This window comes from Tachyglossus aculeatus, chromosome 9 (genome assembly GCF_015852505.1).
Source record: "Tachyglossus aculeatus isolate mTacAcu1 chromosome 9, mTacAcu1.pri, whole genome shotgun sequence".
NCBI lineage: Eukaryota > Metazoa > Chordata > Mammalia > Monotremata > Tachyglossidae > Tachyglossus > Tachyglossus aculeatus.
This window is the reverse complement of record NC_052074.1, coordinates 51375691-51403543: the sequence shown is the minus strand read 5'-3', so window position 1 is coordinate 51403543 and position 27853 is coordinate 51375691. Positions and strand designations below refer to the sequence as shown.

The 27853-nt window shown below is 37.9% G+C and overlaps 1 protein-coding gene across 1 annotated transcript in view; it reads right to left on the bottom strand.

Annotated features, from left to right (window-relative positions):
* Nucleotides 1-27853, bottom strand: part of LOC119932515 (sodium channel protein type 2 subunit alpha-like) — a 98807-nt gene that overhangs the window by 14669 nt on the left and 56285 nt on the right. Inside the window, exons 14-19 of the mRNA XM_038751761.1 lie at nucleotides 24092-24330; nucleotides 22872-23045; nucleotides 20818-21174; nucleotides 18273-18752; nucleotides 3355-3475; nucleotides 2243-2397 (exon numbers count right to left, since the gene is read on the bottom strand). Coding sequence (XP_038607689.1) covers nucleotides 2243-2397; nucleotides 3355-3475; nucleotides 18273-18752; nucleotides 20818-21174; nucleotides 22872-23045; nucleotides 24092-24330 — 1526 coding nt within the window. The remainder of the gene's footprint in view (nucleotides 1-2242; nucleotides 2398-3354; nucleotides 3476-18272; nucleotides 18753-20817; nucleotides 21175-22871; nucleotides 23046-24091; nucleotides 24331-27853) is intronic.

The following is a 27853-nucleotide window of genomic DNA, read 5'->3' as shown; positions in this document are numbered from 1 at the left end:
CCCACTATAAATCCCTCTCTGCACCACCTTCTCTTGTCCCATCTTCCCCACCCCCACAGCCCCCTCTCCTTGTTCTCTTCTGTTCCTAACAGCTTCTCTGTACCTCCAACCCAACCCCTCTCCCATCTCTTCAATTCTCTCTTCCTGTAATTTTTTTCTTTACATTTTAATCACTGATTTATCCATTCATTTTTAAGGATTACTTGTATCAATTAATTAACTTGCAAGCTTGAGGTGAGTGCATTTTATACTTCCTTTGACTGTTCCCTAAGCAACTAGATTATTGCTCTCGCCCAGAAGCTGCTCAATAATAATAATAATAATAATAATAATAATAATCATAATAATAATAGTGATGGCATTTATTAAGTGCTTACTATGTGCAAAGCACTGTTCTAAACGCTGGGGAGGTTACAAGGTGATCAGGTTGCCCCACGGGGGGCTCCCAGTCTTAATCCCCATTTTACAGATGAGGTAACTGAGGCACAGAGAAGTTAAGTGACTTGCCCAAAGTCACACAGCTGATAATTGGCAGAGGCAGGATTTGAACCCATGACCTCTGACTCCAAAGCCCATACTCTTTCCACTGAGCCACGCTGCTTCTCCACTGTTGATACGATATAAAGACTTCCTTTCATTCTCCGTGCTCTTAATTATGCTTACTACTGCTAGTTCTTTTTCTCAACTTCCAAGATTTGTGCCATGTACCTGATTTTTATCATCCTACACAATGTACTGTTTACTGATAGCCTGGCTAAGACCAATGTCAGTCTTCTTTCTGGGCTGAGAAAGATGAGCATTTTCAAAGTTACTCCTCAATTTGTCTGACCAAATTTCTGGCTTTTGTGCTACTCAGTTTCCACATAACTTCCTTTCCTCTCTTCATTTCTTCTCACTTGCACTGAAATGTCCTAACACATTTAATTTTAAGTCTTGTGAGTCAGGACAGTGATTTCTCTTTGTAACTTCCCAGAGAGCAAAGTAAGGTGGTCTGTTCCTAGGAGACACTGTACTTATAGGGTTACTTCTGAATGACTGTCTAGAACCTTTAAATCTCTCTACAAAGCTATTTGTACCTCAATTCCCTCTGACACCAGTGTTACCTTTATAAATCTCTCTACAAAGCTGTTTGTACCTCCATTTCCTCTGACACCAGTGTTTCCTTTAGAGTCTTCCCTGGTTTACTAGCTCCTTTGGTAGAAAATGCATATTTTTTTTCTTCTCTTCACAGTTACCTATTATACCACCTGCCACCCAACAATCTATATCCATCCCCCGCTTCCTCTAAAAAAATCTTTATTCTTTCTGCTGAGGCTTCTCTTGCACTACCCACCTCTATTTCCCTTCTGTTTTCTTCTACATTTGGTGGGATGGCTCTGACTTGGAAATCTTAGATTAAAAAAAATTAAATGACACTGACAAGTCATAAAAGGGCAAATACAGACTGGATGACATTCCATAGGGGAAAGTGGAGATGTTTTCATTTAGGGAGAGTACAATTTGATTAGGGAGTAATCAAATTGAAGATGGACGTCGGTTTTGAAGCATGTAATTGATGAGTGATCCTAGAGAGAATCTAGAGTTCAGAGATCAAAATGATTTAATGTTTTGGAAATGAAGTCTAGGATGAAAGCCTGGCAAAAAAAGGGCTAGGAGGAGACTGAAATGTAGCCTTCCATTAAATGAAATGGTATTGTTAAGCAGCACTTACATAGGGAAAACCTAATGACATGTTTAAAAAACAAAAACCACCTTTTTGTTAACAGCCCCAGTGCTATCACACACATAGCGTGGCTCAGTGGAAAAAGCACGGGCTTTGGAGTCAGAGGTCATGGGTTCAAATCCCGGCTCCGCCAATTGTCAGCCGTGTGATTTTGGGCAAGTCATTTCACTTCTCTGGGCCTCATTTACCTCATCTGTAAAATGGGGATTAAGACTATGAGCCCCTTGTAACCTCCCCAGTGCTTATAACAGTGTTTTGCACACAGTAAATGCTTAATAAATGCCATTATTATTATTATTATTAACTAGATAACAGGAGGAAGATTATGAACATTTTTGCATTTCAGTTCAATAGCTCTCCCTATGCATGAGCTCACTCAATCTCATTGTTATCAATGATAATGGTGCCTCTGAATCCATTTCAAAATTTTTATTCAGGAGGTAACCTAAAGACTTGTTCCCGTGGATTTTAAAATCATTTTGAGTTGCTCATCTTCTCTTTGGGTTCACTTTCACTCACCAAAGCGCCACTGCTTAGGAGAATCATGAAGACAATGAAGGTCTCAAACCAATTGTGTTCCACTATCTTGTAGCAGGTTTTTCTCAGATTCCACCACAGCTTCCCTTTGCCTTCTTCTATGCTTACTTGACAACATTTGAACTTCCTCACACAGCCTAGGGTAAATTATGAAGGTAAAAGGATGAAGAGGAATTAGAATTAAAGTATCCAATTATCTGCGGCAACAGCTAGCTTTACAGACACATTAATGAATATGCTTGCAAGAAGAAAATACAGAGATTATGCTAATTACTAATATAACATCCATCAAGAGTTAATGAATCCTTCAAGAGGAATGAATTCACGAAAGCCCTTAAAGAGAAAAAGAAAAATGAATGCAAGTTCCTTTACAAAATCTATCTAAAGCATATAACTCCTTCAACACACCAGGAAGAAAAGCCAAACCAAATGAACTCCTCCTCTCCACCCCAAAACGGCACTATCTGTTCACTCTTTAGGATGCTTTAAGAGCCAAATTTAAATGCAAATGCAGTGGGCCTTCTGGGTTTAATCTTAAAGAAATCTTTGAACCGAATCATGCCATATAGAAGAGCTACAACTATTTATTTGGGTAGTGTGGGAGAAGTTTTGTTTGCACAGCTTTTAATGTAGCTAATTCGAAGATGACTAGTGGCTAAATTCAACTATGCAAAATGAGCTTTAATCATGCAGCATAATCTCAACAGTTTGAGGCAGCTACTATTCTGTCCAAAATAGCAATGCTCAAACAAGTGTTAGCCTTGGTAGTTATTTCAGAGCTAAGATTGGATATTCATTCCTTGTGTTTTCTCAGGACTTGTTCATTTAAAAGATAGGGGCTTCATTTCATTTTTATCTAGCTGTGAAAGACAAAGTTACCGAAACAATCTCTTCATGAAAATATTCAAGGATAGATGGTAGGAAATATGTTGGCATAAAAATGACTGCATAAAATGCAAAAAAAGTTAAGGCCAAGTTTGTTAAAATGCAGGTGATTCACCTGATTTCAGGTCATACATTTCAAAGATAGAAAGAAAGAGAAAAACACAGGCTTCCCACCAGACGTTCCCCAACACCCAGGTGGTTTTGCTTACCTTCAGTGAAACAGGCCTCTGGTTCAAGGGCTTCTTCAGGCTCAGCTTCTGGCTGTTCACCTTCAGCTGGGATTCCTATATCAACGGTGCTGCCTTCAGATGAACTGGATGCATTTAGCTTCTGGAATCGAAAACCAATTTTGACCATTTCATTTAAAATAGAAAGCAATTCATAAAGATACAGACCCCAAATCTTCCATGAGCATTTCTGTGCTCTGAAATGAAAAATAAATTACTTAAATGTTCATATGAGATGCCAATCTGCTTTGCCGGAGGTGAGGGTCACAAGATTAGGTTATAAAAATTATGCATGAATTTTTTCAGGGAAAACACCTCACTATCTTGATATAAAAGAGCTTCCTCTAAAAATTTGGATGAGTTAAACCATACGTGTGAATTCCGAAATGAAAAGCTTCAGGAACACTTATCGGGGGTGGTCATACTTCTGTAACTGCCATCTCGACCATTATGAATTTGACTGTCAGTGGCATAACGTTTCATTCTAACATTGTGACCCAACCACAAAAGCTGCAGAGAACCGTATTTTCATGTCGAATGCAGAAAGTATTTTTATCTAAGACACACAAATGGCAAAAATCTTAGTTTACACCTTACTACTCATTGACATGAAAATACATACAACCATTGTTCATGAATATTTTCCACCACTGGTAATTTCAGAAAAGGCAGCATATTAGCTTTGGAGCAAGAGCTGAAATTTTGCATTCTCTTTTGCCAATGCACGTTTAGGTGCATTTGGAAACTACTTGTCATTCTGGCACACATACCTGTCCTAGCAATACAAAAAAGAGAAACAGGGTGGTTTTTCTCTTTTACAAAGGAAATCCAATATTGTCGTAGGAGAATATAATGGGATTAATTTGCCTGGCATTCTGCCTAGGCAAGTTGTCATGGAACCAAAGAACATCCTGCATTTCCAATCTTCCACAGGGCTCTTAAAAAGCCAACACTGAGGTATAACCAGATATGTGTACCACACTAAATCACAGTAGTTTTAGTCACAGCATTCTCCGACCTGTTACAATGTTATTACCTTGTAGCGTATAACATCAGTAAATGGCTGCATTGCTAAATAGCTTGAGTATAAAAGGAATGATGTAAGCACATGATTTATAGGCATTTAACCAGATGAGTTAATATTGACAAATGGATGCCGTATCTCTGCCCCGAAAATACTTTTGGTTACAAGGCTGATACTTGAAACAAGTAGTTAGAGACATTACTCCTCAAAAAAGGACTCATTTATATTTTCCTGGAGTTCCCATGATGTAGATTTCCATTATTATACAATTCTGGGCAAGATGGCGAACTAAAATGTTATCATAAATAATTCGTACAGGCTTATTTGACATAGGTGAAATCCAAACGTGGTTGACCATATAAAACATTTCTCTCTCCAACCTTAAAAATACTAGTGATTTGCATGTTTTAGACCTCCCAGAATTCTCAGAATCCTGGGTTCTCACATCTACAGAAGTAGAAAACCTAAGATAATGCATTTTTTTATTGGGAAAGTTGAGATTTTAAAATTTAAGTCATTTCAGCTTTTTGACAAGATTCACCCATTTGTTATTTTGACATAATGTATAGATATAGTCTCAGCAAGAGGAGAAGAGCAGAAGGGGAGAGGGAAACTACTGTGCTTAATTATCTGGGAACTTGGCATGTGTTGGCATGTTTCCCCATGCTTGTGTGAGTATGCCAGTATATGCTCTGCCAAGTCAAAATGGTGGGGTCCTGAAGTGGTAACCTGACAGCATATAGAGGATCCTCCTGAGAGCATTCTGCCTTGCAATTATTTGAGTTTAAGGTTGGAGGATGTGTTAAAAAAAAAAAACAAAAACCACTGGGCCTGAATACAGCACCTCATGATTAGGATTGACTGAGATATTTACTGCTCTATCTGAAAGGTGAATTGACATCTTTATTCACTCTAAGATGGAAGTCTGAAATAGGATTTATCTTTTTAAAAGGCATTTTAAATGCATAAATTAGAAAATTTCACTATCCCAATTAATAGGGTACTCAGCCAATATGGACACTCTCAAGATACTAAAAATTCACCCTTGTTATTTGGCATAGCTTTTAATTTTTGGATATATCTGAATTTATGCAATGAGTCAATCTTTTGTGAAGTCCAGAAAACTGAGAACTAGCAAGCGGAAATATCTGAATTTATGCGATGAGTTAATCTTCTGTGAAGTCCAGAAAACTGAGAACTAGCAAGCTCATGGATTTTTCAACAAAATCCTTCGGGCTATTTCTCCACTTACCCGATCAATCTTCAGTAACGTGGGCTTCCTGACAAGGGAGAAATTTCACAGACACAGCTGCTATTAGGCAGGAAATTTGGCAAAATTCCTGTCCAATGAGCACTCTTAATGGGAGACATGGAAAATGTGGACAGTTCACTTACAGATTCTAGAGCACAGAACTATGTCAGTGTTTAATCTAATACCTTTAAATAGAAGACTTCCAAAAATTAATAGCTCAATGAATATGAGAAAAAAGGTAGTTTAATTTGTTCATCATGAGGGTAAAAGTAATGGAACCAGATTCTACCCCTAACTTATGAAGATTCTGGACATCTTTGGAAATGGTAGCCTTTCAGAGAGTCAATAACTATCAATGGAGAACCCCATCACAATTCATATACCCACCCTTCTCTTCAAAGGTTTTATAGTAAATCATAATATTGGAGAGTCAAATAGCATTTGAAAATGCGGGAGCCATTTTAGGAGAATTCTGGGGGATGGGAGACCTTGCTACACTGCTCTTGTGCAAAGCAGGGAGTTGAAGCTCCAGGAATTTTTGAGAATTTACCACACACCACACATACATAGATGTATCCCAGGGGTTCTTAACTCAAGAAGAAACAAAATAGGGCAGCAATAAAGGAATAAACCCTCCTGGTGTAGATTAGGTTTAGTTGATAGGCCATGGTACTGTAGGTGTTTGGAGGAGTTAATGTAGCTTCAAATACTTCCAAAACATTTCTATTAATATGTATACTTGGAAACTTAGCTCTAAAATGGACATTTCTGTATTGTGACATAATAAAATTTTGACCTTTAATTTTTTTTAAAGTTGCTTGAGAGATAGTTCTGAATATTCATATTCTGTAAGAGACCTCCTTTAAGTAAATGCTCTAAACTTTTAAATGCATAAATAAATGACAAATACTTCTGAGAGAGGGTGCATTGCCTGTTACCTTACCTCTACTTAAGTCTTATGCTTTTTAAGGATGAAACAGGAATTGTTTCTTGATTTTTATGAAACAATCATACCATGTATGATATTGATCAATCTTTCTCTGGAATAATAGAGAAGTACATAATACAGCACTGACATTTGATGAATGAAGCCATTTCACACATGGGATGGGACAGTCATAGGCGCTGCAGTTAGCTACAGTGGAAATTACTTAGTCTGAAGTTTAATTTTTCTTAATACACCGAGTCTTTTTACGTATTTTTCTTTGTGTTTCAAAATTCTACTAAACTTCAGTGTCCAATGGTAGGGCAGTAAAACCTACCCCATCTTGGAATTCATCCATCTGAAGTAGATTAATTTTTCCAAGGAACAATTTCATCTAGTATCTCCACCACCTATCTTAACTGCTCCCAATTCCCTTCCCATCAAAACAAACCTCAGAAAGCCAGGTTCTCCACCCAGAAAAATCTCACTTCTGTGGATAATCTGTTCTCCCTCTCTATTTAGACTCAAAGCCATATGAGGGAAAGGAGCTGCATGTGACCTGATTTACTTTGACTCTACCCCAGAACTTAGTATGGTGCTTGGCATAACATTAAATACTTAACAAATACCACAATTACTATTTTTAATTATAATGAGATTATTAATTAGTAAAACTGTCTAAGCCCAGCCATTTATTAATTATCAACAAGTCACTAATCTTTAGACCCGTAAATTGCACTTTAGGGAAACATTAACATTACATTTTACTAAAGTACCTGTTAACTTGCATTTTTTTAAGAAACGTACATGTTTTTCTAAAACATTATATGATTCATGTTGTGTTTGGGTAAATTAGTTTTTTTTTAAAGTGGAAGATTAACAATTAAAGCAGATTTTGGATCAAATGAGACAGGTATTTACGGAATACTGCCTCTAAAGTGATAAAAACACACAATTGTGTGAAATATAAATCTTCAGCCAAAGAAAGTCATTGACAAACATGAACTCCAAACAAATCACATTTCAAAAGCACAATGGAAATCGTGAAATATCTTCATTTAAAAATACTATAAATCATTGACCTAAAACCTGAGAAATCATTCTGATTCTGTTTACTGTCAAAGTATGTTAATATTTTGCTTTCATCATTCCAATCCAGGCAGCACTTATAGAAAAATGCTTCAGCAATAGCCAGAATTGTTTTTTCAAAAATAAGTTACAACCAGTGGAGTTCATTTTTATAAGATTTAGAAATTCCATTTCCTTGTTCAATCAGTAGGAAGCAGCTACTGGCCTCTTAAGAAGGATCCTGCTCAGAGCTAAAGTTGAACTCATCAGGATGGTATAGAGTGATGAGGCAAAATTAATCCATGGAGAGTATCTCTGAGAAGATCGGCAATCGTTTTTACTCATTTGCATTATGCAGCTTAATTTCACAGATGGTAAATTCATCTTAAAGGTTGTTTCACAGTGAAAACATGATATGCTAGTGCCCCTTATAAACAGATATAATCACCAGATGAATCAACTAGACAGTTAGCTAGGCAGGGATATTCTGCTTAATGTCACAATGAATAATCCTCAGCCACTCAATAGTCTTAAAAATATAAATTCTTAAAATGTTTCCTTGTCCATTATGCTTATTCATCATAGATTATTTCAAATAAACTTGTCAGCTTAACTGATGAAAAACACATTATATAAATTGCCCATTTTGAGCTTAAACAATGTACCCTTTCAGATGCTTTTAAAAAGGGCAATAAGTTAATTAAACAAGTTATGTTTCTTTATCAGGAAATGGGTTTATAATTATTTCACGTAATATGTCCTTAGGGTCTCCATATCGTTTTGTAAGAAAAACCTTACCACCAAGTCAATTGGTGTTATACTGTTGAATAGACTACAGGGTGCTATATGTGTTAAAAAATGATTTAACATTGTGAGCAAATAAAATATTAAAACAAAATGTGTGGTTAATGAACTAACCTGGACTTTTAAATAGATAGATGAGATTGATTTTAAATGTACATATTAAAAATGTTTTCTGTGGTAGTGGTTCCTTGGAAATATAATTATTTCTTTGTAAACAATGCAATCCAGCATCCAAACAGGTAAATTAGGAAATAAATGTTCTTCTAATAAGTGATTTCATAAAAAAATTCACTTCTATTACTTTTTAAATAGCTTCTAACATATCAGGAATATATTCAAATAAAAGGGAATAATTAAATATCGCTGCCAATATCAAGGATTGTTTCTAAGAGACTGAAAGCTCACCTCTGTACGCATAAAACTCCCAAGATAGTTTTAACTGATGACTATGAGGGACAAGTGCATTTAACTTTAATCTACACAGGAAAAAATTAACTGCACATCTGGGAAACAATCAATGACACCTAATTTTCCTGATAAGTCTGCATTTTTAAAAAATAAGCCAGGATATTTGATTAAGTTCAGCAAAGAATTTAATTTGCAAAAATGTTAGAGAAAATAATACACTGCAAACAGGTTAGGAAAATTATTTTCCCCCAAAGTCATAGAATAACATACCGCCTAAGCAGGCAGTTATCAGAAGGAACAATATCCTATGGATTGGTTTCCTTACCACTGCAAAGAACTTTGTAAATATTTTTGAAATCATGTAATTAGGGTCTCAATGCATACTGAAAATATTAAAAAGGCCAGAATATGCATTTAAAACAATGAATTTGGTTCTTGGCCATCTGAAGATAATGTAGAACTAATAAATATTTTAAAATATTATCATAAGTCGCTATCATCTTATTAATGTTCACAGTATTTCATTCATCTCATCCATATACAATTTTTCAAATATTGGTATGCGAGATCATCTTGCTATGAGGCAGCAGATGGTTTATTTTTTACAACGTAGAGTTCACTCTACTGGTGATACAAAATTCGCCCAAGCAGAAAGTGTGCTTATTTTAGTGTCAAGATACCAAGCAAAATGTCAATTAACACTACACTTGCTCAAAGTATAAGGATAGAGAATTAAAGCACGAAATTATACTTCTAGCAGTGAGAGGGCAATGAATCTCTAATATCTATCTATCTATCACTAATTTGTCATGGAAGTTTTACATAGTTTAGTGCATCTGGCCTTTGAGTTTTATTTTTCTATATTATTATAGTATTATTATTATGAATATGGTATTTGTAAAGTACTGTTCTAAGCCCGGGGTAGATATATGATAATCAGGTCAGACACAATCCCTGTCTCCAAAAGACTCACAGTCTAAATAGGAGGGAGAGCAGATATTTAATTCCCAAATAAAGATGAGGAAATTTAGGCACAGAGAAGTTAACTGACTTACCCAAGGTCACACAGCTGGCAGATCCAGGAGTAGAACCCAGATCTTCTGATTCCCAGACCCATGTACTTCCCAATTAGCCATACTGCTTCTATATATCTGATTCTCCTGCCTCCATGTTACAGCCATAATCCTGTCCTTAAACTCTAATAATGTCTCAAACAGAACTTCACCACATTAGCTCAGACAAGACTGTTGGCCAACAGTCAACTGAATTGAACAATAGACTAGATACTTGTTTAAATGATAGTTCTGTTATTAATCATCTATTTATTGACTATGCAAATAAAGCACAAAGAGCCTATTCTAGGAGCTTTATTCCTGGGTTAATGGTCTCTGGGCAGTTTCCAGTGGAACTACTAACTTTTAAACTTTGATTTATTTTCGAATGTAGCCTGCTGTGTGACCTTGGGCAAGTCACTTAATTTTTCTGTGCCTCAAATTTCCTGATCTGCAAAATGGGGATCAAATATGTGCTCTCCCTCCTAGATTGTGTGTGCTTTGTGGGACAGGGACTGTATCTGACCTGATTGTCTCATATCTATCCCAGGCTTAGACCAGTGCTTGACAAATACCACTACGACTACTACTATTATTATTTTTGTGACTATTAGATAACTCAGAAATATTTTCCTATGGAATAACACAATGTAAATTTAGTTTGGGGTGATATTCTTATTTCACTTTAACAATCCTCACTTCAATAACATTAGATTTTCTGTAACATGTTTTCACTAGACATTTCAGATAGACTGTGACGGAAGAATTAGAGGACATTCTTCCAGTACCAGACCTTTGTCTAAATAGAGCACAATGAGGTGTGTTGAAAGAAAACAGATATTCATATGCACAAGATGATGGTCAAAGTGGGAGAACTTTAGCATGAGTTCTTTGAGAACAGAATCCCTACACTATAGGAGAAACGACCATATTTACGATCCAGAATCAAAACTGACACTCTTTTCTCTCTCTCTCCACCTCTTAAACTGGTCTTTCACTCTCCAGCCTGTCTTTTTATATTGAGCTCAATTCTTTAGTTTGGGATCATGCAGGCTCAATGCCAACTGCCTCTGGATTCTGGGATTCCTCTTGGTCGTACTTGGGATTGAATAGGCCATTCTCATGGGTTATGTTCCTGGCAGAGTGGCAGCTCAAACAGTACAGAGAAGGAGAAGGACAGAAGTGAAGAGGAAGAGAGTTAATACCCCAAGCCAAGTTCTGCCTGGGCACACTAAACAGACATTCTCAATGAATGAAGTGTTGCTTCAGTTCAAAACAGTCATATAAATAAACTATACTATGTCATCTTGAGGAGATGAACACGATTTATAGTAGGGGGATGTAAAGTAAAAAAAAAAAAAGATCTGAGCCACTCTTCAGCCTGAATTTATGTTCCAAAGACTGTTTAGTTTACTTCTCAGACATCAGAGGATATTTTTTTTCAATTTGGGGAGTTTTATAGCATTTAAAGGCTATCAATATTTTCTGAATAGGAAATACGAGTGTCCTATTTGTCGCTGAGCAGAGCTGCGATGTCCTATTGAAACCGCATCAACTACGTCGTACAAAAATAGTACCCATGCAGTGCCTATTGCTACTAGCAGCCAAAGAAGGTAAGCACTCCGATTCATTTATAGTGTTAAAACATAAACCATTCTAAATCTACAACACAATGGAAACCAATAGTAGCAAAGAATTACAAAAGATATGCTACCTTGGCTTTTCCAACATAAGTTGCAGACACTAAAGCAAAATAAGAAAATTTTTGTCTTTCATCTATGCCATTAGCATCTTCAAAACTCGATGATATATCATGAAAATCAGATAACCATACAACATGCAGTCTTTTTTTATTGTACTTCAAATTCCAGTAAAGACTAGATAGGAGAATCAGCAGCTGAATCACAAAAATGCCAGTCTTGCCTGACCATGCTTGTGAGACTCAGCCTTGAGAGCAGCTATGCATATTTCTACTGAACTGCCAATGGATGGGCAAGAAACATAGCTGAGTAGCATGCACGCCAGTCAATAGTCAGGAAAAAGTGATTATACATATGTACGTATACATATATATGTATATATATATTTATATGGATAACTTGATTGGGTAACCTGAGTAAAAGTGGTGGCACCAGGTTCTTTCTGGTTAAAAAGCACCAGAGCGGCTTTCTCGATTGCTCCAGCTTGGCTCTACTCCTGTGAGAAAAACGGTAAGCGGTGAAGTTTTAGATATGGTATTACCACGTTTTACTCTGGAAGAGAATCAAACACAACTTCAAAGTATTTACGAAAAAAAATCTCTGTTACTGACCTGCAAAAAGGGACATAGACATTCAATATTTAAAGATGAAAATTATAAAGAATTTACTTTCAAATACAGTCAAAGAAATTCAAGCCAAAGACCAAGTCTGTCAGAGGTTTTTACCACCTGACTTTTAAAACCGGCAGTAAAAATTACCGTACTTGGTTACAAAATAGTTCTATGATATATGTGAAATGTTTTCATTTTCCTCACGAATCATATTGTACTTTCCAAGCGCTTAGTACACAATAAGTACACAGTACGCACTCAATAAATACGATTGATTGAATGTATGAATATTGTAATGTGCTTATTTTTTGTCACGTGATTTTCTTAATACCTGTTTCAATGTTAAAAAATTAAAATTTCAAAATAGCATCAGAAACCAAGACACAAGAAAATGATGAGGCACAACCAAGGGCTGAACACACTAAACTCTTTTCTATACTTAATCTTCAAAATTAAAAACAAATTCATATATTCTATTCATTTTGCATTCATTTCCTTAAATGATTTTCCTTTCTTAGTCCATTAGAAAACAACATAAATGTGCTTCAAGATGATTTTTAACTAAATAAAAAGGCCTCCTGTTTCCTTAATCATAGGAAAAGGCCCAGATCACATACGCCCCTCATTCTCTACTTCTCATTGCCAGAGCAGGGCATACAGACATACTCCACACACACATCTTTATTTCCTTTTCCTCAAAGATCATGCCCGACTCAGTTCTCACTCCTCTCCACCAGCACTCTTTTTGTTAGCACTGCTCCTTAGCCAGGTCCACATATATGTATACGTATGTCAATGTGTGAGCTGACAGCAAAAGACACCTGGGCCTCCACAATTTTTGTTTGTTTGTCAATTACTTGTGATGTTTTGGGCATAAGCATTTCTTTTTTTTTTAAGCTTGAATTATCCATATAATTGCCTCAATTCTCCACTTCACTTGCATAAATCTGATCATGAATCATAATCACTTCAGTGGGAAGACTGAATACATAACTCTGCAATAATGGAATGGCTCTGCACTTTTCTAGCAAGAACATATAGATTAGCTTTTTCCTGCTGATTTTAAATTGCCCATAGTTTCCTGGTTCCTGGCAAAGCCAAGTATCTGAGCCTAAATTGGGAGATAAATACATCTGAGTCTAAGTAATAGGAAATGAACACTTCCAGCAAAGATAAACCCAGGCACCATGTGGTGGGCCAAATATGTTGAACAAAGAAAAAAATCCATCCTTTGTTTCAAACGCTTGTTTCTGCTTTATTAGGGATTTTTTTAGACAAGTATTTCCAGACTGTTCCTCAATGAGACCCTCTTGGATTAAAGATCTATCTTGCCCAATTTGCAATACCACTTATCCCCATGTTGATAAATTAGGATAGAGCAGGGAAAATAAGTTGGAGGCAAGAAAAATTTTGCCTTATGTAGACTCTAAAAGAAAGAGGGTGCCCACAAAAAAATTATGAAGAGAATTTTGGTTTCCTTACGGTAAGCTACTTCTTGTTCCAAGATGCTGGATTTGGGTTAGAGCTGAGTGGGGAGGAGGGCCAAAAGAATGCAAGATTTTAGTGTTTTAGTGTGGGCCACAAGCAGAGGGACATGCTCGGTGGTGAAGATACCATGTAAGATTCACTGCCTGCTCTCTGATTCTGTCATGCCCCAGAACTGGTCATTAAAAACAGAAGGTATTTGTTGGATGGTCAGGCCATGCTGAGTGACTGTGGCAGGGACATGTCCTCTTTCCCTCTCTGACACAATGTTCCAAAGACTGTGTAGTTTACTTCTCACTGGCAGAGTGGCAGCTCAAACAGTGCAGAGAGAAGGAGGAAGACAGAAGTGGAGAGGAAGAGAGCTAATACCCCAAGGCAAGTTCTGCCTGGGTACACTAAACAGATATGCTCAATGAATAAAGTGTTGCTTCAGTTCAAAACAGTCATATAAATAAACTATACTAGGTCATCTTGAGGAGATGAATAGGATTTATAGTCGGGGGTTGTAAAGTAAAAAAAAAAAAGAAATGGGAATCGGTGAGGTTGGATATAGGATGACTGAGCAAAGTCGATTCTGTGACCCTACTGCACAAGTGCTCAACCTAGAGACTACTTAATAAAGGGATTAGGAAACTAGATACTGGACATGAGGGTGTTCCTTGAATGAGGTGAGACATTTTAGAGAAGGAATGGATTGCTTCACACAAGGATTGGAAATTGAATGAAAAGCAAAAACCCTTCCAGAACCTGCATTTGGGAAGTCACAAAATGGATCGCTAAATTAGAAACTGACACCCAGGAGGAGCAAGAGAAGCACCTATGCTCTGGGTATCCTACAGAGGTGACATGAGCACAAGGTTCTACTCATGACGATCACAACTGAGCAGCACAAGAAAGAAATACTACCCCAGTGACAACTGTGAGCTATGGAAACAACCCATCAAGATCTGATAGCCTTGACTGTTCCTCCTACAGAGTCCTGGGCTGACCCAAATGGAGGTCACTGTCAGGACTGCTTGACAGACTGTACCACCCATCCCCCACCCCCAACCTCATCCCACCTTCCCGACAATAAATAAATAAATCCCCATCTAGAATTATACCTTGAGAACTTGCCTTAAAGGAGAAAAGTACCTTCATCACTGCACAGAAAAATATTCCTCATTAATTTGTGGGGTTGAAAGATGAGATGGAAAAGTGGGGAAAGCTGAAGGCACATTTCAATTCTAAAATCCAGGGAGTAGCCCCTAGAATTCCAAATCAGGAATTTGATCCTAAAATTTCAGGATGGCCTGCTCAATCAGGACTTCATAATAAACTGGGAGCTCAAAGCATTCGGTAGGTTAATTTTTCATCCAATTTATCAATACTGGTTTAATTGATTGGATTGGAATATTCATTTATGCTTTACTTTATACCACTTTCCCTCATTATAATCTGAATTGTGTTGCATAAAAAATGCTGTGGCACTTACTCTACTCCCTGTAATTTAGAATGGCATTTTCATTTATCATTTTCTGAATTTCATACTGTCATGGTATCTAAGGCAAATTATCAAGTATTCAAATAGCTCCCCCTCCCAATTTATAAACAGTAAAGGTTTCATAAGATTGGAAATCATAGCCTTGGCTAAGTATTGTATTTTTATAAGACTTTCTTTGAATTTATATAGTTGTCTTTTTTATTCAAAGAAGACATCACCGATAGTGCATTTCATCTATGGGGGCTTGTTCATTTGAAAACAGAGTTACCACACTGTCGAAACACCAAGATTTCCTTTTGTTGTTGGTGTATTTGCAGGCCTTGGTGCTGCTTTTGGTCTTGCCTCTGGCCTCACAATTCTAATAGTTTCCAGTGCCAAGAAGAACAGCTCTTTTCTTAAATGCAGCATGCCACCCTGGTCTAGTTACACCAATTAATTTGCAGTTTTCAGCTGGGAGGCAGCATTGTGTGAGGCCTTGTTTTATTGTGTCCTTAAAATGCTTCTTCTGTCTTCCTTGCTTTCGATTTCCCCATTTCAGATCACCACACAGTAGCCTTTTTGGAATCTTAAGGCCATCCGTTCTCCTCACCTTTTCCATACTATGCAGTTGTGCTGAGATTAGCAGAGCTTCAATGCTAAGAAACTGACTTTGTTCTACAACTTCAATGTTTGTGATCTTCTCTTGCCACATGGTGTTGAGTGGAGTCAGTAAGTGACACTGTTGGAATTGCTCAAGGAGTCAGCTTTGAAATCTGTGGGAGATTCTAGGCCTCAGAGACATAAAGAGAATTGGACACTACAATCCTATAGATCTTTAGTTTGCCAGGAGCCTACTATCACATGCTGCCACCACAAAATGCTTGATGGTCTTCCACAGGATATGCTAATCTGAGATTCAATTAATTCCATGTCTACTGTCACATCATCGATCAGAGTGCTGCAGAGCTAACAGTGCACTAAGATAGTGTTTAGCTCCATGTTTCCTGGGGCAAGCTGATAAATGACCTCAGTTTCCTTTAGACTTATCCCCAGTCTATGATTCCTGCATAATTCAGCCAAGAGTTTTATAATCACCTGTTTCCTTGGGCAACTCTAGGATGCATCAGTCAGCATTAGGAAATTTTTGAGTTAAAGCTTCTAAGACTTGGGGTGATGACCGAAGTCTGTTGAATTTGAAGTCTTTCACAGAGAACGATGAGTTTCAATAATTCTGCACATGATATTATTTTCCAATTTTCAAATACCATTCTAATTAATTGGTCTATTAATTTTGGTTTATTACATTGGTTTTGTGTAGAATACATGGGGGTAGTTTCTAAATACCTGAATTCAGGTCTCCTGTTGCATCTGCCTATCATAACACTCCGTGTAATTCATAAATGCAATCGGATCTAATTTTTTTGTCTGGGCTGTCCTCCATTTAATTTAATACTGCCTGAATGAACGATCCAAAGTCATGGAGACTATATATTCATTCATTCATTCATTCAATCATATTTATTGAGCGCTTACTGTGTGCAGAGCACTGTACTAAGCGCTTGGGAAGTACAAGTTGGCAACATATAGAGATGGTCCCTACCCAACAGTGGGCTCTATTTTAATTGGTTGCATTCTTTATAACCTCTAATAACTTCAGATTTTTCTCACTTCCTGCAAAATGTCTCAGAATTCACTATAAAAATTCTAGTAGTGTTTAACTTTGGTCTCAAACACAATGTATTTGCCATGTACTAATGCCATTTGCCATTATAGAATACTTCATTACACCATAACTATGTAAACAAGGAAAAATTTTCCTAGTCAGAAGTCTTTCCTTAGCATTTTCTTATTAAGTAAGCCTCTAATTAGGTACAGCTCTCGCTACTTAAAATTTAGTCCATAGAGACACCTACCTTAAAAGACTGCCCATAATGAGGAAAAGTGTCCTGCTGGATGACACAATTCAATTTAAAAAATCAACATTAAAAGTACCACCAGAATGATCTAGATCTATAGTTAAGCTCACTGCCGGGTTGCTGTCAGTCTCAAGGTGACTCAAAGCTGAGATTGCATGGAGTAAATTTAATAGGAGTCAAAAGTAATATGAAAAAGCAACTTCTTTGGCCCTAAGCAAATCTGCCTTACTAGCCAGCTGACAATGAAGAGATATGCTTCCAATATACTTCATCATAATTCAGCTCAGGAGGACTGAAAGTGTTAGGTTGAGGTCATATATATGGAGGTTTGTTTCTGTAGGACTGTATTGCGTCTTCTCCTCACACAATGGAGCTCCCTTGAGCCCCACTCAGGTTTTCATTGCTCCTCTTACCATTTACTGACTCTGGGAACCCTCCGAGGGTGGCGGTGGCTTGGGGGGTCATGGATGTGATTTGAAAAGCAGAAAATGAGAGTTCTTGGGTTGAACTTAAAGATGGTTTCAGTGTAATGGCTGTAGGAGCACTAGCTCCGGCTAACTTGAATTTTGAAATTACTCATAGGTTTCTCCATGCATAGCCAGGTAAAAAAATATGAACACACACACACACACACACACACACACACACATTTGGCTCCATGCAAATATGACAAAAAAGTGATGTGGGTAAGACAAAAAAATTAATAAAAGCATCAAATTCAAGTCTTAAATTTGGTCCAACTTGGAGATGATTCAATTAGAGTATTTCTCTCATTGGCAGAAGACAGATGAAACTATTAGGCCACACCAATCTAATTTCTAAGAAACAAATGTCTACAGCCAAATAATAAAGATTACATTCTGTCATAGGAATTAAGGTCCCACTGTTCTCTCTCATGTGGAATAATCAAAATTAAATAAAATCTTCACGTGGCATAATTGTCTCCTGTATATGGATGGCTAAGTCTCTTCAGAGGATTAGTTATGCCTGGGCTATTTTTACTTGCTGAATAAATGGGAGCATTTCGTGAGCTCTGTACCAACACAAAATTTTTTTTTTAAAAAAGGACACACATCATGTTAACGTGACATCGTGAGATTCACCATACACCTAGTCATAACTCTACTGTATGAGTCATTAAAGAAGGAAATTAAATATTGCCAGCATGTTTTTCTATTAAAAAAAAGTTCTACCTCTTTGCTTTCTTCCAGATCTGATTCACTGCTGAATTCTTCTGTATTTAAATTCTCAAAGTCAGATTCTCCAACAGCAATTGGCACAGTCACCGTGAGACTGGGGTTGTTTATGAATGACATGTAATCACTTTCATCTATTACATATTTTTCCACACTGCTGCCTATGCCACTGGTTGTTCCATTCCCATCTTTGAGATAATTAAGGTCTTTCCCTATTTCTGCTGTGGTATGATTGGAAATGCAGCAGTCTTTCTTGTTGTTGAGATCTTCAAGTGGTTTGATTTCATCTATAGCTTTCTGCTTCCTTACAAAAGCTTTCTGCACAAATTCCCGTAATTTTCTTTTCACATAATCTATCCCCTTCTGCATCCTTCCCACTGCAATCTGGAGATTGTTCATTTCATTATCATCATCGGTTGCAGCAAGGTTGTCTGAACTGAAGGAGCTTAGAAGCAAGGCCAGAAACAGGTTCAGAACCTAAAAGGTGATAAAGTAAAATATATCAAACAGCCCCATTTTCAGTTTTACGCAACAGATCTTTTCAATTATAGCAATGTCCTTAATTTTCACTTATTGTTAATGTTCCTTCTAAAATGAACGGAAACACCTCATCAGAATAAGAGAACAAAATACTTATAAGCTGCAATTTAATCAACAACAACAACAAAATAACCAAAAGCCATCTTATCAAGTCAACTAGAATTTAGGGAAAAAAAAGTGTCCTGTTAATTTTTTGCTGTCTCCCTTAACTAAAAAAACCTCCTTTGATCCATGCCTCCCTCCAGTCAGCACCCCATCTCCTTCTTACCATTCCTCTCCAAACTCCTTCATTGAGTTATTTACCCTGATAGCCTCCACTCCCTTTCCTCCAATTCTCTTTGATCCACTCCAATATGGATTCCATCCTCTTCAATCCATGGAAACAGCCCTCTCTAAGGTGGCCAATGACCTTCTTCTTGCACAATACAATGGCCTCTATTCCATCCTAATCGTCCTCAACCACTTAGCTGTCTGACAATGTAGACCAACCCCTAATCCTGGAAACATTATCTAACCTTTGCTTCTCTCATACTGTCCTCTCCTGGTTCTCCTGTCCCTTTGATTGATCTTTCTCAGTTTGGTTTTCAGGCTTCTCCTCTCCCTCCTACCCTTTAACTGTGCAATTCTGGGCCCACTTCTAGTCTCCATCTATACACATTCCCTTGGAGAACTCATTCACTCCCTTGGCTTCAACTATTATCGCTACACAGATGATTACCAAATCTACCTCTCCAGCTCTGGCCTCTCTCCTTCTATATAGTTTTAAATTTCTAACTGGCTTCAGGACATTTCTACTTGGATGCCTCACCAACACCTCAGACGTAACATGTCCAAAACATAACTCTTCATCTACCCACCCAAACCCTGTCCTTCCCACTAGCCTCCCTGTCTCACAAGCCCATAACCTCGGCATCCTCTTTAATAAATCAATTGTACTTACAGAGTGCTTACTGTGTGCAGAGCACTATATTAAGTGCTTGAGAGAGTAAAAGAGCCACAGGGGAGACAGACATTAATATTAATAAATAATTTGTGGATAGGTACATAAGTGCTGGGGGAACAAAGTATGCAAATCAAGTACAAGAGTGCTACAGTAGGGTGTGGGAGCAGTATCCTCGACTCATCCCTCTCATTAAACCCACATATTTAATCTGCCACCAAATTGCTAAAATCCACACTACTAATATGCTGACCCAATCACTTATCCTATCTCCCCTTGATTACTGCATCAGCCTCATTGCTGACCTCCCTGCCTCCTGTTTCTCCCTACTCCAGTCCTGCTGCCCAGTTCATTTTTCTAAATAAAACATTCAGTCCACATATCACCACTCCTCAAGAACTGCCAGTGGTTGCCCAGCCATTTTCACATCAAACATATATTCTTCACCTTCGGCTAAAAAGCATTCAATTACCTCACCCCTTCCTATCTTACCTCACTGAAGTCCTACTACAATCTAGATTAAACATTTGGCTCCTCTAATCCCAACCTACTCATTCTACCTTGATCTCACCTATCTCACTACTGACCCACTCTCCTGACCTTCAAAACCTTACTAAAATCACAACTCACTGAAGAGGCCTTCCCCAACCAAGCCCTCATTTCCTCTACTCCCTCTCCCTTCTGAGTCACCTATGCACTTAGATCTGAATCCTTTAAGCACTTGATAGATGCAACACCCTCAGAACCCATCTACATATCCATAATTTAACGTCTGTCTTCCCCTCTAGACCGTAAGCTCCTTGTGGACTTCCAACTCTGTTGTATTTTATCCTTTCAAGAACTTAGTACAGTGCTCTGCGCAAAGTAAGAGCTCAACAGATACCACCGATTGATTGAGAACACAAGAACATAAGAAGATAATCTTGTGTTTGAAAGAACGTATAATACCCTTATGAAAAATATATCACAGTAGGGGGAAGGAGAAAATGGTTAATTCTGATTATTGCAAATCTGCAGCATTTTTGGCTTTAAAAAAACTAAGAAAATATATTTATTACATACCACCAGATTTCCAATCACCATGACCATCATGAAGACAGTAAGGCACATGGTCTGGCCAGCAACCTCCATACAGTCCCACATGGTCTCTATCCACTCTCCACACAGAACACGGAACACAATCAGGAAAGAGTGGAAGAAGTCATACATGTGCCAGCGTGGGAGCTCACAGTCACTGGAGATCTTGCAGACACATTCTTTGTAGCTCTTCCCAAAGAGCTGCATCCCGACCACGGCAAAGATGAAGACAATGATGGCCAGCACTAAGGTCAAGTTTCCCAGAGCCCCCACTGAGTTGCCAATGATCTTTATTAGCATGTTCAATGTGGGCCAAGATTTTGCCAATTTAAAAACTCGTAGCTGGAAAACAAGAGTGACAGGGTACTTACTATTGAATAGTTACAAACTATGCAACACCTAGGAAAAAAAATATAGGAGATTGTAGACGTTGTTTGCTAATTTATAGTGAGAGAGTCCACATTTTCCAATTGTTGTCTTTAAAGATACCCGCCTTCAGAGATGAAAAAACCTAAGTTTTTCCCCAAAGGGAAAGACACACGAGATTTCCTGGCAGAATTTGGCAATTAATCTGCTCCAAAGAATCAAGGAATATCATTTACAAAGAAGTCCTGGCAAAACACATGTATGTTTTAAGGTACATCCATTGCTTTTGGCCAAAATCCCCAAGTGCAAATAATGACTCCAGGAGGCAAAAGATTCTCTTCTTTTAAATCCATACAGAGTTTTTCTCTTTGGCTTTGTTTTAAAATTTGGTTATGCTCTTGAGGACCCTTTTTCATGGAAAGTGGGTAGATCTGCCAAGATACCTGGATATAAATGACCAGTGCTATTTGATCAGTAGCTATGGCTTCAGAAATATAAATATCTTAGCCTTCTCAAGTTATAAATTAATTCCTGCAAGTAAATCAGACATTTTGTCCAGAGGTGGTTTAACTCTTCCGGATCACTACGGAACATTAAAGAGCAATGATAATAAATTAACATATTTAGAGTAATTTAGTATTTACTAGCAACTAGAAAATTAAATCATATTGGCCCGAAAAGTGTCTTAACTTACTGCTTGAGAAAATGCAATGACACTTAGATAATTCAGCTTATAAGGTCTAAAATCAAGTTACTGACCTCACTACTCTCTGGACATAATCCCATTGTTGGGTAGGGACCGTCTCTATATGTTGCCGATTTGTACTTCTCAAGCACTTAGTACAGTGCTCTGCACACAGTAAGGCTCAATAAATACTACTGAATGAATGAGTGAATGAATAATGAATATGCAGAAGTTATTGAGAAATACATTTACAGACTGGCCCATTACTTGTGATGTGCAAATGGCAGTCTCTAAATTACACCATACGTGGACATCGTATTGCCTAAAGACCCTCAACTTTCTTGCAGGTTCCAAGTTGGACAGCAGTTAACCTTCATATAAAGCTAGATAAATCCTACGGCTAAGAACCTAGTAAAAAGGTGGACTCCAAAAGCATAAAAGAAAGATAACTCAATCGACAACTTCACAGAGAGGCTGCATTCATTTGGGACAGATATCTCCATGTGGAAAGCATCTTCTAGTAGTTAGCCTCAAATATTCAATATAAACATAATGGAGGAAATTTAGAATAGAATACAACAGCAAAATGTATCAGCAGAAAGGGCAAAGTCAAGTTACATAACAAATCCTCCAAGAAGTAAAGATAGTTTATTCTGGATATAAAATTAAAAAGTATTTTCCCATTTGGAAAAGTGATACAGATACTACTAAGGTAGTTCATCTCCTTTTAGAGGAAGAAAATATTTTTATGAATAAAGCTCTTGGGAAATGCATTGGTACAGGCAATGCAATGGGCCACATACAAAAGCTTAAGAACTTTATACCAAAGGAATTGCCACACACCTAATGGTGACGATATTCAAAAATGCACTGGAAAAAAATGGAGACCATTCAATTAAGTATGCAAAGCTAGGCCATATAAACTTTAAAAATGAAGTTTATAAGTGGCTGATAACAACAAAATGTCAATAATGCCTAGTTTGTTTACCAATCTGAAAGAACGAAGAACTGATAATCCTTCCACATTAGCCAACCCAAGCTCCATTAAACTAAGGCTGACAATAAAACCATCAAAGATATTCCAGCCCTCTTGGAAATAGTAATATGGATCCATGGCAATTATCTTCAGAAACATTTCTGCTGTGAAGATCCCAGTGAAGACCTAAAAGGAAAAAAAAAATTTGTTCACTAGAGTGCTGTACACCTCATGAAATTACAGGTATTTATTCAACAGAAAAGGAAACTGATAATTCCAGAAAATTTTATAAATTTTTGAGTTGTCAAATATTGGTGTGACCCAAGACCTGAAATTACCTTCCAGCTACCTTATCCATACACAAAAAATCATGAGCGTTGAGAGTGTTCTCTCCTTTCCTCTCCTGTTGAGCCTTCACAATGAGGTTCAGGTGGGGAAGAAATACTTCTGGGTTTCACCCCCTCCCTTCATACTCCCAGACAGCAGGTAGGCAACAAGCGTCTACAGGTTGTCTATGACATATATATATTCTACTGACATTTCAGTAGTATAACAATTTCACTGTATGGCATTACTGAATTCCTTGGATCTACTGCATTGTTTCAGTAGAAAATAAACTGCACAATAAATTTTGCATATTGTATGGTAAAAGCTATAGCTACCTTGTACAAGAATAAAAACATCTCCAATATATTTGGCTATCGCTCACCTTGTCTGAGTTAGCAAAATTTTGTCTTTTTGCTGTCTGGGAGAATTTGCTACTTGGAAAGCCAAATCTGAACTGTCCTATCAGAAAAATCTATCCACTAGGCCACGAAAGACTTAAAATATATATATATGTTATGACTAGAAAATATTCTCCTTGTATTCTTGTTGAGAATGATTGAGGTTTGGTTTAGGGGTTGCAGGATAGACAAAAGTTTGCGAACTCAGACAAGGTCAGGGACAGCCAAATATACATACTCTACTATTTAGTCATTTCATTATTCATTTATGTGTTTTATCATTCCCCTTTTTCCGTCCTTACCTGAAGTCATTTTGTGTTGTTTTTTTCTGTTTACTGAATGCTCTATCAGGACAGGGATGGTACTCTCCTAATGACTTAATACAGTGCTCTTTACACAGTAGACACTCAATAATAAATAGTATTGATAGACTGAATGTGAAGACTGTTAGATTTGAAGAGATCATATATTATTTTAAAGAAAACAAAAACAACCAGGTGGTCTTACCAGGTTTCCTACAGAAAGCACACGACTGAACTCTTCAGTCATGGGATAATGCTCCATGGCCATGAACAGGGTGTTTAAGACAATGCAGATGGTGATGGCGAGATCTACAAATGGATCCATCACAATCAGATTGACAATGTGCTTCACTTTCAACCAGGGTTTCCAGCAGTCCCAGATCAAGCACATGTTAGCGAATTTATACCAACATGGTGGGCATTTCTGTCTGGATTCTTCAAGCTCTGTAAGAGAAAGAATGGAAGGGCATGATAATGTGTATTTGCTGATTTTTCAAACAGCCTTCATTTCAGGCTTAAGTAAAAGAACCAAATTGGCACAATAGACTAACAAAAATGAGGTTTTAGCTCTTCAGGATTCAACTGATGTGTCAATGACATCATATAAAGTATTTTCAGGCATCCTCACTCCACTGTTCCAAGGGTAGGGTATCTTAACCAAACTCCATTTCAGATCATCTTAGATGATTTTCCTGCTTAAATACCTCTTCAATCAATCTGCTGAACCCCTTTGGTGCTTTTTACAACCTTGTGAGTAGAATGGAATTAAATTATAATGCCATATTCAAACCTTTCCTGAAATCTCACTTCCTCCAACAAGATGCCTTGATTAATTCCCAGAAACCCAAGCCTTAAAAAACCCATCAACCATCTTTAGCATTTATGTACTTATTTATACCTACCCTCAGCACCACGTCTCCTCCTCTAGACTGTAAGCTCTTTGTGGGCAGGAAATGTTTCTACAAGCTCTAGCCCATATGCTTAGTCCAGTGATCTGCATCCAGTAACCACTGAATAAATAGGATTGACAGATTGAATAATTTTGAATATAAATTACAAAATTTTCTTTGAATACTTATGAAATCTTCTGATGTTAGTCTCTCCCAATAGAGCGTAAGGTCCTTTTGGGGAGGGCATTTGTCACTTCTTTGTTTTGTACTTCCCACACACTTATTACAGGGTACTGCCTGACAGGGGATGCTCAATAAATGCTATTACTACAACTACCCTTGCCCTTCTCTAGTTCACTAGCTATGAAGAAGGGACCTGCGGAAGGCCTGGAAAGAACTGAACAATTGCCAATACTTCTTCACCTCCCATTAGAGTCTCAGTCCCACTTCATTCCTGCTTAGAGACAAGGGAGCACCAGTGCATAAATAAATGAATAAACAGGTAAATAAATTATTTATCTGCAATTTACTTATTTACTTATATTAATGTCTGTCTCCCCTTGTGGGTAGGAATGTGTCTGTTGTTATATTGTACTCTCTCAAGTGCTTAGTACAGTGCTTTGCACACAGTAAGAGCTCAATAAATATGATTGAGTTGAATGAATGAATGCATAGTAGCCTAGTCAGCACAGCTGGACCTGACAGATCCTACTCCTTTCCACGGAAGATAGAACTGATAATCAGCTATGGAGCGGGAAGGGACTGAGTACAAGTGGATCAAGGCTTCCGCCAATTCCACAGCTAGAGATCTTCACTGTCTAAAAGCTGGACATCTGAAAGAGGTGTGCACCAAATTAACTGCCACCTGCTCTGTGGCCCAAGTACAAATGGACACTGCCGCAGTTCAGTATGAATTGATGGATGGACCCTCCCCTTCTAGGAGGTCTGGAAATGTGAATCAGATCCATTTGGCAACACGTAAACTACATGGGTTGCCGATTTTCAGGGTCGTACAATGTCCCCTAGAGCATTTTTATGAGAAGTAAATAATAATAATAATAATGATAATAGTATTTATTAAGCACTTACTATGTGCAAAGCACTGTTCTAAGCGCTGGGGAGGTTACAAGGTGATCAGGTTGTCCCACGGGGGGCTCCCAGTCTTAATCCCCATTTTACAGATGAGGTAACTGAGGCACAGAAAAGATAAGTGATTGCCCAAAGTCACATAGCTGATAATTGGCGGAGCCGGGATTTGAACCCATGACCTCTGACTCCAAAGCCTGTGCTCTTTCCACTGAGCCATGCTGAATGGATTGCTAACTAGTGAAGCCCCTCTGAGGTTAAACTCTAAACAGCCAAGGATTTATTAGAGTTACCAAATTCTGCCAGTTTAAATTAAAAGCTATCTAATGAAAACACTTCACTTTTTATAATAATAATAATGATGGTATTTAAATGCTTACTATGTGCCAAGCACTGTTCTAAGCACTGGTGGGGGGGGGGGGGATACAAGGTAATCAGGTTGTCCCACGTGGGGCTCACAGTCTTAATCCCCATTTTATAGATGAGGGAACTAAGGCACAGAGAAGTTAAGTGACTTGCCCGAAGTCACACAGTTGCCAAGTGGCAGAGTCGGGATTAGAACCCATGACCTCTAACTCCCAAGCCCGGGCTCTTTCCATTGAGCCACGCTGCTTCTCTTTTTATGTGTTCTTGAAGTTTGTCACTGAATGACTATGTCCCATAGGTTTTCATTTACTATAGAAATTTTTCTCAATTACATTTTGGAATGAAGTTCATTGTTTACAATTGGGTGTAAAGTCTTGATATGAAAGAGGAACCAGCAGAATTGATCTTTTCCTGGGCAGAACCATGTTTTTTGTTTTTTTGTTTTGCAGTGTGGTTATGAAAAGTTCTCTTTTTTTTAAACGGCCTTTCATTAAGCAAATGTAGCAAAAAGAAGCTGAGAAAACAAGGAGAGGGCAAATTCAGCATCACGTCTGCATTAGAAGCATTGTTCTTTTCACATCAGGAAAGAGGAGGAGTTATGTGGGTACTGGAATAAAAATCACCTTAAAACAATTCAGCCGAAAAGTAAATTTAACACGAGGAGAACAGGCAAAGGGAAAAGGAAAGAAGAACCAGTTATAAGGAAAGAAAAATAAAAAACAGCAACTCAGACCAACAAAGTCTCAATTATAAAGGAAAGGAGATCAAGAGCAAGGTTACACATGGCAGGTAAATGTCCTCCGCAACACTCCGCTTCTAAGGACCGAATCAAACCCTCCATTTCATTCCACAACTTCCTAGGGACCTCTATTCAGTAGTAGGTATTGGATGAAAGATGGATGCTAGCAGCTTGCCTGATATTCTAGCTGGGATGCTGAATTCAAGATATTGGGAAGTGAGGGTGTTGAAAACCAGGTTCTCATCGAACACAACTTTATGGGCAAACAGACTCAGGACTTAGTCCCTCATCTCCCCCTGCAAATATGTAGGAGAAATGAGAATACGATAAGGGTCCTAAAAGTAGAAAACTCACACTCACTGCACTCTGTCGGGCAACTGTTTTAAAAGCAAGTTTGTTCCAGGGCCATATCCTCATCCTATACAACACCACGGAAAGACATTCCATGGCGTTTCACAGGGAGCTATATTGGCACGCAGTTAGAAAACTGAAAGTTTACCTTCAGCAAGAGTTCGATCTGGTGGTGCTCTTTTGAGAGGCTTTTCTCTGTTTGATTCAGCTGAATAGTATCAAAAGTGCAAAGTATTACTATGATTTTGACTTACCCTGTCTCCTTCTCTACTTCCTGCTTTAAGGAGCAGACATACTGCTGACATCGGTAGCAGAACCACTGGCAGCTTCCTCTCAGTGGTTTTGCTATGGCAAGGAGCAGAAGACCAGAGAATCTTCCAAAGACTTTACCTGGAGGGATAGGGTGGAGCAAGCTACTGGCAGCTGGGGGGGTAGAGGGAGTGCAAGCTAACGGCAGGCGAGGTTGGAGAAGAATGTACTACAGTTTAATATCCAGGAGAAATCACTGAAACGATTTCTGTTTCTGCATTATGAC